Source organism: Oncorhynchus tshawytscha, linkage group LG28, assembly GCF_018296145.1.
Source record: "Oncorhynchus tshawytscha isolate Ot180627B linkage group LG28, Otsh_v2.0, whole genome shotgun sequence".
Lineage (NCBI taxonomy): Eukaryota > Metazoa > Chordata > Actinopteri > Salmoniformes > Salmonidae > Oncorhynchus > Oncorhynchus tshawytscha.
In genome coordinates this window covers 19,974,338-19,987,577 of record NC_056456.1, presented here as the reverse complement: position 1 = coordinate 19,987,577, position 13,240 = coordinate 19,974,338, and the positions used below count along the sequence as shown (strand labels likewise).

Below are 13,240 nucleotides of genomic sequence, written 5' to 3'. Positions count from 1 at the left end.
CTTATGTGCAATTCGTCACTGCCAATTTGCTCTGCTGATGCTGTTGGTTTGATTATGATTTGGTGTTAGTGAATGCTGCTTCTGCTGCTTTACTATCCTGCCTGTCCTCTGTTGTATGCTTTTTGGTTTGCTTCTTTTCTCCTTTATCGTGTGACGTTGTTGTACAGCCTGCTGTTGGGTCAACCAAACCAAACTCTGCCAAAACACGGCCCACCTCTTTGTCCACTGGGGATGCAGCTGGCCCCCCAAAACGTTCCTCCCCCACCTCAAGCTCTGCCAATAAAAAAAGCCATGTTACCAAGGCAACCACTCCCACTGCTTGCACCAAGCAGCCAACGCCCGCTGCCAGTCAAACCCCTAAAGCCACCAAGTCCATGGTGAGTTCCCTCCCACTTTCCTCTGGTGTCTTCTCACTGGCCTCCTCTTCTGTGGTTGGCACCTTGTCCCCCTCCCGTTTGTTTGGTTCTGCCGTATAACTGTCCAGTGCCCACCTACTGACTCTCACTCATAGTTTGTGGACCACCAACTCCCTGCATTATGACCTCTGTCCAGTCTCTTCACCATTTAGGGTAGTCCTACAAACTGAATCTTGTCTATCACCTCCCTGAAAACCCCAGCATACTGTACATTTCCAATATCTCATTTCTGTTTCCAATCTTTGCTCCCCTCATTTCCTAATCACTTTCCTTTTTGTCCCGCGCTCTCTTCCACAACAACCATTCTCTGATTTCCCGTTTGCTTACTCAGACTCCGGAAAACGGTCCTCCTGTGCCAAAGGCCAATGGCACGGCAAATAAGAACGGTTCCTCGACAACCGCCACTACTAAACCTGCTGGGCCACGCCCCTCTGCCAGTGCCCCCTCTCTGCGCCGCAACACCGGTGAGCGCTAACTCTAACTGTACCGTGCAAACTTACATCCTTTAAGGTACTTTATTCTTGATGATGGTGATATTCAAAAACCCAAAGTCAGAATTCATTGGTCATCCTTCAGATCATACATTGTTCACAAGTCTAAATCCTGTAAGGTGAGCTTGGTTATGTCCTCTACCCTACAGTTCCCAAGACTGATGATACCAAGCCAGGTGACGTGAAGAAGCCTAGTACGCTGAAGACAACACCAAGTAACAACAACCAACCTACACAATCTAAGTATCTCAGTATACAACTAAAACACCCTGGAGTTTAATGTATTCTTTGAAATTGTTAGGACAGACATCCTGTTTTAATCTCTCCTGACAGTGTCATTATGATTACACAGAGAGACAAACACAGTGGATATGTGTGGCTAAGAGACAGACAGGGGTGCAGAGGGAAACAGAAATGTAGGCTGCGTTTACTGATCTTCTTTTTTTTCAGTAATTGAATTGACCAATCACATCAGATCTTTTCACATCAGAACTTTTTCAGAGCTGACCTAATTAGCCAAAAGACCAATTAGTGAAAAAAATATCAGAATTGAGCTGCCTGTGTCTCCACAGTAGCTCCAGTTAATGAAAACACTGACTGAACACTCAATCCTGTCGTTTCCTCCTCTGAGATGTTCATTAGTCATCAAATCAGGGGCTGGTGACCCAGCCTTGTAAAACTAACTACCAGAGACCACAGTATCTACTGTATGTAGGTAGTAGTAGTGTGGTTCCTCATACTTCTCAGTGGACTTGTTAGCGTCCAGCCCATTGTTTCCTAGTAAGTCATTGTTAGTGCTGTGTGCGATCAGCTCAGCTCCAGCCGTTAGAGGGTACTGTTCAATGGTTCCTCATGTCCTTTCGCTCTCTCTGCCCCAGCCAAGCCCAGGGTGCCTCGCACCTCCGCCACAGCTCCGAGCACTCCTGCCACCAACGGGGAGCAGCCTCGCCGACGCATCACCAAACCCCCAGTGCCCAAGCAGACCGCTATGGAGAGGAAGCCACCTGTACCCAGAGCACCTAGGACTCCCAGACCTATCAACGCACCCCTGCCGGACCTAAAGAATGTGCGCTCCAAGATCGGCTCCACAGACAACATGAAGTACCAGCCTACCGGCGGCAAGGTGCGGTAACCAGGGATAGAGATGTACTGTACATGGAAGCTTGTGGTGATGGGTCTATTTAAGACGATCGACATGACACATAGACATTTTTGTATTCGCATATTTAAAGTGCTTTCAATGCTGCCAACTAATGCCATTCATAACAGGGTTTTTCTCACAAGCAAATGATCATACAAATTCCATATTATTAAAACCTCCTCACCGCTACCATATAACAAGACCATGTACCACCTCATTAGTCATTGCCACCTTTATTGGCCTCCTCAACTGAATAGTGGCACAATGCATGCTAACCCTAGAGAAAATATGTCAAGCAAACTATCTGTCTAATTCTACTGTTATTTTTCATTCTGTAGTTCCCTTTCTGTTCTCTCCCCTTTTCCTCTCTGTAACGTTTTTATTTTCTCTCTCTCGTCTCTCTACGTTACAACTGACAGCCGCCGTCACTTATTTGACCGACTGATACAAGGTGCTGTCACCTGTATTCATAAAGATCACTCTGAAAAGAGGAATCCTTTCATACAGATGATCATCTTGGAAAATAGCCGTCATGTCCAGTCTTTACCTACGGCATTGGTTGTGACAGTGTCCATCCAACAAAAAGGTTGCCTGTCACAGTGATGTAAGCATAAGGGAGACTCCCTAGAAAAACTATCTAAAAAAAACTAGTTTCAGTACCAACCCTGCACACACTTCCACTAATCTTGCCTGAGAACTGAAGAGTTGAATTGGCTCCCTGAGCCAATGCCTAGGCTTTGGTTTAGCGAGCCAAAGCACTCTTCTACCATGCAGGAGACCTGGGTTTGAAACTCATCAGTGACACAAACAGGTGGTGTAGCTGAAAAGCAGAACACTTCCCTCCATCCATATACCCACCACCACACTCGCCTGTGCCCTGACTGGTGGCACTGACCCAGGGCCCAGGGCAGCCTTGTCTCCTGGTATTGACCCAGGGGTGGTTGTCTCCCCTCAGGTCTCCTCGGCGGGGGCTTCCCAATCCAAAGACGGCCCGGGCAAAGTGAGTCCCTATCATCACACACCCCTCTTTCATTCTCACCCGTGTGCCTAACCACTCTCTCTCCTCTGATATCACACTGAAGGAATTGGCATAAGTGGATATTTTTGTCCACTGACTATTTGAACCTACTTGTACACACACAAACACATAAATAGAGACACGTCACACTCTAACACACTCACTCATGCGCATTCTCACCTTTTCTTCTCATTCATGGAAACCTGTTGCTTTCCGGTATAAAATGTGGAATGGTTGTGGACAGTGTATGACAAGTCTCTGTATCCCCTGAAATGCACAGCTTAACTGACAGACAGACAGAAAAACAGACAGACAAGACCTTTCCGTCATTCCAATGACCTCTACAACCATGGCACTACCCAGAACACCACAGGGACCGTTGTCCTTCACTGGTCCTCCCGTTCACCTGGTACATTTAGAAGAGCCCTGAGCTTGAGTATTTTGAGAGGCCCTGGATGGCTTTTTGAGTTCGTAGTGCAACCAATACCACTGTTAATGTTCATTTGGGTTTACTTCGTAGTTTAGCCTTAAACTTTATACAGTCCTATTAGCCTTGTATGATTCAATTAAGGATTTGAATTAGTGATGTTGTGGTAAAAAAAAAATGGTGGGTAAACTGATCGCCGGTCGTGGCGAAAAAGTTATGCTTACTATACTTTCAATGCAAATGTCCAAGATAAGAAATACAGAAACAAGCTCCAGCACTCATAAGCCAAGTGATATAGCAGAGTAATGTAGCCATTGGTTGTCCTACACCTGTGTGTTGAGTTCAGTGATATATGAACTGGAGGCAGGGTGAACAGGCAGTGAGAACTAACAGACCTTGGCTGTTGCAGTGTGTTTCAGAGGGTGACTCAGCCTGCCTGTGCTGCTACCTGCGTCACAGAGCCGCAAACTCATCCAAACACCAGGCGTCTCAGAATACAAAGCAAAAAAGAAATGCAAAAAGCAGACTAGTGCTTTTCATTCAAGGTTTCTGAACAGAAGTTCCCTTGCTGTGTGACAATGTTTTGAAATCAAGAATTGATATCAGAGAAAAGCTGGCTGGCTAGTATATCTGTTTGGGTGTGTGTGTGAGAGAGAGAGTAACACTGCAATAGTTCTCAGTCACATCTAGAATTGGATTTGAGCTCATTTGCATGTAAATACTGATGTCTGACCAGCCAGCATTTCTGACTGTTGTGTGACTTGACTTGACTTACAAGGAGCAAGTAAGAGTTAACACCACACTGTATGCTCTTCAAATTGCTTTCACTTTTATATCCTGGTTGCTCCTCCACCATCCTCCACTAATTCTACACTCATCATAGTGACCCATTCCCCTCTGCTACTGTGCTGTTTTGTAGGTTATGATAGTCCACAAAAAACTGGACTTCAGCCATATCACCTCTCGCTGTGGCTCCAAGGATAATATCAAGCATGTCCCTGGTGGAGGGAATGTAAGTACAACACATGGTGGTCCCATGTGGCTGCTGCCTCCATCCCCATATCCCACTGACATGCTCGATTGGACAGAGTAATGTCCTAGCGTTCTAGTCATTCTATTTCTATGGTCAGCCCTATTGACCAGCCTAGATACACTGAGTATACCAAACACTAAGAACAACTTCCTAGTATTGAGTTGGACATGGACTCGAAAGCGTTCCACAGGGATGCTGGCCCATGTTGACTCCAATGCTTCCCACAGTTGTCGTTGTGTCAAGTTGGCTGGATGTCCTTTGGGGGGTGGACCACGCTTGATAAACACGGGAAACTGTTGAGCGTGAAAAACCCAGCGGTGTTGCCGTTCTTGACACAAACTGGTGAACCTGGCAACTACTACCATACCCTGTTCAAAGGCACTTAAATCTTTTGTCTTCCCCATTCACCTGAATTGCACACATACACAATCCATGTCTCAGTTGCCTCAAGGCTGAATTATTATTATTTATTTTTTACCTGTCTCCTCCCCTTCATCTACACTGATTGAATTGGATTTAACAAGTGACATCAATAAGGGATGATAGATTTCACCTGGATTCACCTGGTATACCACCTTCTATGTCATAGAAAGTTCTTAATGTTTTTTATACTCAGTGAATAATGTTAGGTCCGAGTGCTGTGCTGTTTGTGTGAACTTTCTCACCCAAGCTACGAGATAATAGCTTTCTATCTGCCTCTCACTCTTTTACATTGCAACAAGCATTTTCCTCATTAGGTGACAAACAATATTTTTAAAAGGATACTTCAAATTGCCTACTTCTCCAATTTACAGTACCTCAGCGTTTTATCTGTCCAAATGTCATAATCAGTGTTACACTGGTGGGCGAGAGTGATTCAAGGCATTGTGTGTGAATTTCAGAGTGGGTGTTGTTTCATGTTTGCCATTCATACTTCAACATTTGTGTTGTTTGTTTGCGTGCATTCAGGTCCAGATTCAGCATAAGAAGGTGGACTTGAGCAAAGTGACCTCCAAGTGTGGCTCTAAGGACAACATCAAGCACAAGCCAGGTAAGACTCCTAATGATTTAGGAAAATATATCTACATCCCAAATGGCACCCTATTCCCTACATAGTGCACTAGTTTTGACCAGAGCCTCATGGTCCCTGGTCAAAAGTAGTGCACTAGGGAATAGGGTTCCATTGGGAAGCATCTTATACCAAATGAATTCTCTTCTTACCCTACTTGTAACTAAGGTGTGTCCACTACAGGGGGTGGAGACGTGAAGAATGAGGCTAAGGCCAATGGCAATGGTAATGGGAAGCCCAAGGTGGGATCTATGGACAATATTGGCCTTGAGGCAGGGGATGGACCAATCAAGGTAAGGTCACCATTCTGTTGTCGTCACATAGTCATTAACATTTCTATCTAACCAGGATTTGGTCATGAACGTTTTTATTTAAATACATTTCAGAAAGCTTGAAGTTATAAAGCAATTGATTATTGCAAAACACAGCATCTTTGTGGTTGTGGTGTTGGAAAAGTTTCATTTGAACATGCTGGTTGCCCACATACAGAGAGCAATTTCATCCTGTTAAAACAAGCGATGTCATCATGCATTAAGGGAGTTTGTCCACTAGATGGCATTAATGATTACCCGGCCTCACTACTGCTTCATAGAATCACAACAGATAAAGAAAATATCATTGAACTTATAGAAATGCATAAACACTTTTTCAATGAACAAATGATTGTTAATTAACATCAGCGTGTGTCTGACTCTGATGCTGGTGTGTTTCCAGGCTGCGGGGATGCCGGAGAAAGCTGCAGGGAAAACATCTCCCCCTGGTGGAGCTCCAGCTACAGGCGCAGGAAGCATGGCTAAGGAGAACGGGAATAAGGCGACACCTCCTCCTAATCCCTTTGGGGGTGACCCGATGGGCATGGACAAACGCATCCCTGAGACAAGTAGGTGCCCCTTGCTCCAAAAAGCACTTTCACTGTCATGCACTCTCAGAGCTTTAATATGGAGATAGATGGCCTCCGTTGCCGAGTGCTCAGATGAGAGATAAGTAGGCTCCTTTTTAGCTTTCTTGCTACAAATGAGAAATTCTGCACAAAAACATTTGTACGTTATTTTATGCCATAAGTCTAACCAGTTTACTCTCCCCTCTACTCTTTCTCGTCTTAATTTTCTCCCCTATCCCTCCATCTTTCTCCATTGTGTCTGTATCTGCCTGCAGATTGAGTCTTATAAGCTGAGCTTTCGCGAGAATGCACGGGCTCGCACCACCAACGGCGCCGACCTTATCTCTTGGCCCACCCCGATTGGCAGCCCCCCCTCACCCCCATCGCAGCACCTCTCTCTGTGTTTCTCTGGGGTCCGCCAGCTTCCTCCTCCACACCCTCCAGCTCCGACCCAGCCCCTCGTCACCCTGCCTTGGGGCAGGGGGAAAAATACTGAATGCTAGCAGGACAAGGACTTCTTTAGCACATTCCAACTTACTCCTTTTACCTCACAATACAGTATCGCATCACTACTCTCTACCCTCATTGAATATCTGTCTTAGTGCTCTCAGAAGAGCCAGTTTTAAAGTATAGAGACCAGAGTTCAGACAGATAGAGCAAGGTATTTCTGTACAGTGGGGTTTTGTCTCTTCTGGATTGCGCTGGCTTAACTTGCTGTAATATAAGGGGAGTAGTTTGACCTCAGAGTGAACCTTCTAGAATCTAGATCCTCAGTGTTCTGTTGTAGTTATGTCAGCGCCTGCTTCTTTTGTTCCAGCCTATAAGCACGATTCTTATACGTACAGTAGTGCAGTCTTGATCAAAATCACAAACATCTACAGTGTCGCACTGTATATTAGTATGACTTTTTCGTCATAGACTATCACAATGAGCCACTGCTATGTATGTGACAGGCCTAACCCTAGATGTAAAACCTTCCTTACCATATCTAACCCTCTGGATGAGCATAGCCTCCCCTGTACTGTAGGGACCCCAGATTTCACTTATGCAGTACAATTTGATGATTAGTGAAGCACCCCTTATTGTGAGCATGTGGGACTGTCATGTCATCCCAATGAAGAGCGGCTAATATGCCACCCCCTCACTTAACCAATTCAGTATGTCTAGATAACCTTCTGTAAACCTGTGACCCCCCCCCACACACACACACACACACAACCCTCTCAACAATAAGAAACTAGTAGGCTGTTACAAACAGTAGGATATTTAACATCTCTCTTTTTAAAAAACCCTCTGTATTGTGTTTTCGTAAATTATTGTAACAATGAGCTGATGTGTTGTTCTGTTGTTTAATCATCAATATACCCCTTTTCCTTTTACTGTTACATCTCTCTGAAAGCAATACAGTGAGTGGTCTTTGCCTGAGGATACAACTTCCTCTTACACACCCGTACTCGCACATGTAAACTACAGTACGGTACAGTCAGAGAGCGAGCGAGAAAAACCCTCTCAGGGTCTGTGCACAGAGACTGGATGCCTGAGGCAGGACAGATTAGTAAGCAGGAGGCAGCAAACAAAGTGAGGAAAGGCCTATGATTGCACCAGGAGAGTGGAGATACTCCAATGACGATCAAGTCTCTGTAGTATGGGCCCAAACGTTGGGACAGGGAAGACGAATAGAGAGCCATGTTGAAGGAAAGCAAGATTTAGATAGAGTTAACAATATTATCGTAAAAATCAAAATACAATTTTAAGTCAATATCAAGAGAAGTTTTTGAAGGACAAAGATGATCATTGATCTCCAATGTAACAATTGTACATTTTAATTATTCTCAACTAATCTACTGTTAAATATGAATTGATTTGAATGGCTGCTTATGCTACTGGTTCCACTGTGAATAGTGACATTATTGTGTAACAATAGGGCACAATTGCTTAACCAAGCAAATATATATAGCAATATATATATAAGCTAATTCCTCTGTTTAACTTGCTATCGGTTTTGTAAAGAGGTTGGCGGATGGAATTGTATAGCATTACATGACTATGAATTAGGATCCGGTGTGTGTGTGTGTATAGTAGTTGAGCGATCTTTGGGATGGTCTCATTTTGTGATCAACGTTTAGACGTCTGTGGAGTCTGTCGGATTTGTGGTACGTTGCCGGATCAAGATCAAGGGCACCCGGGTGGCCTTTAAAATACTGCTAGTTTGGCTCTTAGAGTATGAGAATTGCCGTTCCTTTTGGAGATATCCATCACACTACTCCAACAAGAGGGATAATGGCCACAGATTTCAATGTGTAATTGTGCCTTGTAGATTCTCAAGGCTGAACTGTAACAGGTGTACAGTTCCCCAAAAAAAGTACATTTGTGTCCCCCACCCTAAAACACTTTTACTTTGATTTATTTGTTGTACCGTCGGTAGGGTGTAATCGGAATCTATTTGAGTGTGTGCACTGCGGTGGAGGAAATAATAGTGATCGTCAATGGCAGAGAGAATCAAAGAGCAAGTGATCAAATTATCGAGAAGGAAAAGCAAAAGCACCTTATGATATTTTTAAGGTATTCTTTCCCCCAACATTCCCATGGTTAGTTCAAAAAATGTGTAATGAAATGAATTCTTCCTGAAGACTAAGCCTTACACTGATGAAAGCAGATGAAAGCACTTTGAATGCACAGTGGCTTGTACATTTCATGTTTGAGCTCTACAGTATGTTTGAGTGAACTGTTGCCATGATTGGATGAACAGATTTATCTTTTAGTCTCCTTGGTGGTAACCTTGCTCACTGGTCACGTTAGTGGACTTTGGTGTCATGCTTTGGGTACAGTGGTCACTCACGCTCAGTCTGTTCTCCTTGTGCCTGTTAGGCATCACGTTTATGAACACTCACCTTTCCAACGCTTAAATGCTAACTTGCACCACCACCCTTCCATCAGTCTTCACACATTCGTTTGTATATAGACATCCACATGTTTTCATCACCACAGGAGAACAAGGTATTGATGTTAGGGTCTTTATGGATGTTGAGAAATGTCTTTCACGTTCATGAACCCATTTCCGGGGAGTGTTTTCTTTCTGGAGTCTGCCTTTTTTCAGAAAGGGCTGAAGTACAAGAATGTTTTTACAATTTAATATATTAAAGATGCAAGATATGAATATAATATGTATGAACCTTTTGTTTTGTTGTAAAAAAAAATCACAATAAGACACTTATACTCAATATAAATTTGACTGACAGTAGGAAGTGTGTGTCGAGTCCAGTATGGGGACTGCAGCAGACTGTGAATAGCTTAAGCATTCAGCGATGGTTAACTTCTCAATGGATGGTCTAGGTGTGCTTTTACCCACTCCAACTCTATAGTGGATAAACTGATATTTGCTTGAATAAATTAACACTTTTATCTGCCTCTTACACGTAGACTTACTATATGTAGAAAATCTACCAGAAACAAAGAATCATCCGATTTAATGCATATTCTTCCAAGTGTTTTGTGTCGCTGGTGAGCTTATCGAGTGCTCAACTGTAATCATGAACCAGGCATTGTGAGGATAGGTTGAAGGTCAAGCTCCCACATGCGACACCTGACACACACAGCCCTTGAATGTCGTCCAGACACACACCCCAACCCCCCACCCCTTGTGAGACTAACAGTAACTGTCTTTTGGCATGTGTTATGTAGTGTGCTTCTGTAAAGCATCAAGGAGCCCATAGCTGTGCTTCTTCTTAGAGCACACCTACAGTGTGTATTATTCTCCATAGTGCACACCATAAGAGCATGCAGAAGGCAATGGATTGTAAACATCTGTCATAGATAGGAGGAGTTAATTGTTTCCCTTTCGATTTGAGTAATGTAATTTGGTATGAAAGAGATGTTCATTGTGATTCATTGTTAACTAGTGATGTGAATATTAATCATGAAATAAAAGACAAGCAAAACATTTATGACTTTATGTTTCCTATTCTTCTAATTAATTCTCTTTTGTGCATACTTAGTCATTTTTTCCACAAATAACTATCTTAGGGAGAGTTCGACATTTACTGGAGGGGACCAAAATAGGGGAGGGTTGTCTAACTTAATTTTTTGCTTTCAGGAGGGTTGTGTGTTTTTTAAATTTGGCACATGGGAGTGTTGTGCATTTTTTCCTGGTTTGCATTAGCTCTTTTGCAGGTTTGCCTATGCATACCTGTGCATTCGGGAAGTATTCAGACCGTTTCCCTTTTTCCACATTTTGTTATGTTACAGCCTTATTCTAAAAAGGATTAATCAACACACAATACCCCATAATGACAAAGAGAAAACAGGTTGTTTAGAAATACCTTATTTACGTAAGTATTCAGACCCTTTGCTATGAGACTCGAAATTGAGGTGCAATTGCATTATTGTTTTCAAGTGAGTACAAAAGCCCTGTGATTTTGATATTTAATTCCATTTGTATCAGTTGTGGGTCTACTCTACAGTTTCTAAGATCTAGAAAGGCACAGTAGCAGGCCAGTCTGGCTGTATTTTTGCATTGTCTGTATTGGCCGTGCAGCATTTACGGGGATACGGCCTCTGCAGAAGTCAGGGTATTCCTACTTCTACATGATGATCGATGCTTGGCTGCCATTTGACAAATCTATCAATCCAAACTGTGTAGGGGCCATTTGATGAATGGAAAGAGACATCTGTTACAAAACACCAAAATGACCATTTAATGACATTCGGAGATCGACATGCCAAGCCTTCGATACTGCGTAGGCCTACAAGGTAAAGAGGGATGTATTTTCTGTTTGTGGAGATTGATAGAGTCTATTTATTGTGGTGTTGAAAATGCAAACCATGACATTGATGTGCCCAAAGTCGGTATGTTTTGTTTATTGGTTGTGTGGTGCATTGGCACAGAAATCTGTTGGTGGAAAATCCATTGCATATATTTTATACGATTATAAAAATCCAAATGTTGAAAATCTCATTTCAACCTACAGTAGCTGATTATTGTCTGCAGCCGGTTCTGATCGTAGTGTAGGCCTAGTGAAACAGGCAGGGAATGTGAGCTTGTCTGTCCGTGGTGGTCGGCGAAACCTCAACCTTCTGGCCCATAGCCCTGTGTGGCATTGACTGTGCCACAAAAGCATGCTGACGTGTCAAAGTCGATATCCACGTTTATAAACACAGGGTCGCTAGAATTATTGATATTTGTGGTCGTTAACATTATTTTGAATTAATTGTATGAGAGGGGAGGTTGTGCGATTGTTTTTCACAGTACAATGGGAGGGTCGTGAAAATAGTTTTTGCGTTGGGGAGGGGGGGACTTTTTTTAAGACAAGAACACAGAGTATAGTGCACATGAAGTATCAGCACGGTGCACAATTGAAGGGTAGTGGCTAGCCAACTTTGCGTTTAATACTGTATAGAGAGAGAAGCTAACGACACTTATGTAGAGGGACAATGCATCTTGGCAGACAGCCAGACGAAGGAGACTCAAAGTCAGCCTCTCCATTATAACCTATTGTGCCAGCCACTAGAGAGCTGTATAGCCTAATACACTGTATTGCCAGGTCTTGTTGACATGGAATAGTTATAGTCCTGAGGATAAAGATAAACCTGTGAAATTCCTCCTGTCTGCCTTTCACTGATTGAGAAGGACAGCTTTAGATGCACAATAAGGTTCATTGTCAAGTGTCAACCAATAGTAACAGGTGACCCAATGAGAAATCATGTCTCCCTACAACGTCGACTGTAACTTAACCACCCTCTGTCTTTTCAAACTATATTATTAGAGTTCACACATCTACCGTCTCTAGACTAAATAAACACCTGCTGTCCGTCCCTCCGTGTCCCACTCTTTACGGTCATGTCCTTGAAAGTCCCCCAACCAAGCCATCAGGGATGTGTGGTACCTGTCCTACTTGAGTGTGCAAACTGACACGGCTTGGGTTTCAGAGAGGACTATTGTTAGGGGTGTTTGTTCTTATGTGGTGGCAACGTGGCATAACGGTCACTTTTTAGAGAAGGACTGCCCACCTTCCTCTTTCTCCTCCTGACTAACATTGGTCATTGGTGGCTCTGCTGGAAGGTCTCTTCAGTGGTCGTCTTCCTATCAGACTCCAGTAGGCTACAGATGCGCTCTTCGGTGGTCGTCTTCCTATCAGACTCCAGTAGGCTACAGATGGGCTCTTCGGTGGTCGTCTTCCTATCAGACTCCAGTAGGCTACAGATGGGCTCTTCGGTGGTCGTCTTCCTATCAGACTTTTGTAGGCTACAGATGGGCTTTTCGGTGGTCGTCTTCCTATCAGACTCCAGTAGGCTACAGATGGGCTCTTCGGTGGTCGTCTTCCTATCAGACTCCAGTAGGCTACAGATGGGCTCTCTCACCACTGATGATCCTCTGAAGCTGACAGAGAGAAAACATAGCTTGCAGAAGAATTGAAGAGTGGAACGTATCAATGTTGTTTCATTTCACATTACGTTGATGCTTTTGATCTGGTGGCTCTGTTTGTCTCACACAGGATCAATTTGAAAATGCTCAAGATGCTTCCCACCAATAGTTTGTCACCCATTGGCCAGTATCTCTGAATGCCTCCACTGTCTCTATGGTCCAGCAATGTAGGCAGGCACCAGCAGGTATGTAATCCAGCTTTGAATAATTGCTCATTAAAACCTTTGAAAGGGCATATACTACAGTTGTTTACTTTGTGAAAATACTCACAGTTGAAGTCGGAAGTTTACATACACCTTCGCCAAGTACATTCAAACTCAGTTTTTCACAAATCCCAACACTTAATCCTAGTTATAATTCCCTGT

At 43.5% G+C, this 13,240-nt stretch overlaps 1 protein-coding gene across 10 annotated transcripts in view; it reads left to right on the top strand.

Annotated features, from left to right (window-relative positions):
- The window catches only part of LOC112226876 (microtubule-associated protein 4), a 49,704-nt gene extending 39,310 nt beyond the window's left edge, over positions 1 to 10,394 (top strand). For 4 of the 10 annotated variants that reach the window (XM_024391515.2, XM_024391513.2, XM_024391512.2 and 1 more), the window contains 10 exons: positions 168 to 377; positions 748 to 880; positions 1,057 to 1,122; positions 1,786 to 2,030; positions 3,004 to 3,048; positions 4,413 to 4,505; positions 5,475 to 5,556; positions 5,743 to 5,867; positions 6,289 to 6,454; positions 6,730 to 10,394. In XM_024391515.2, coding sequence (XP_024247283.1) covers positions 168 to 377; positions 748 to 880; positions 1,057 to 1,122; positions 1,786 to 2,030; positions 3,004 to 3,048; positions 4,413 to 4,505; positions 5,475 to 5,556; positions 5,743 to 5,867; positions 6,289 to 6,454; positions 6,730 to 6,734 — 1,170 coding nt within the window. In that variant the 3' untranslated portion in view covers positions 6,735 to 10,394. The remainder of the gene's footprint in view (positions 1 to 167; positions 378 to 747; positions 881 to 1,056; positions 1,123 to 1,785; positions 2,031 to 3,003; positions 3,049 to 4,412; positions 4,506 to 5,474; positions 5,557 to 5,742; positions 5,868 to 6,288; positions 6,455 to 6,729) is intronic. The other 6 variants (XM_024391514.2, XM_024391516.2, XM_042307915.1 and 3 more) reach the window with 6 other exon arrangements.
- Positions 10,395 to 13,240: the final 2,846 nt, after the last annotated feature.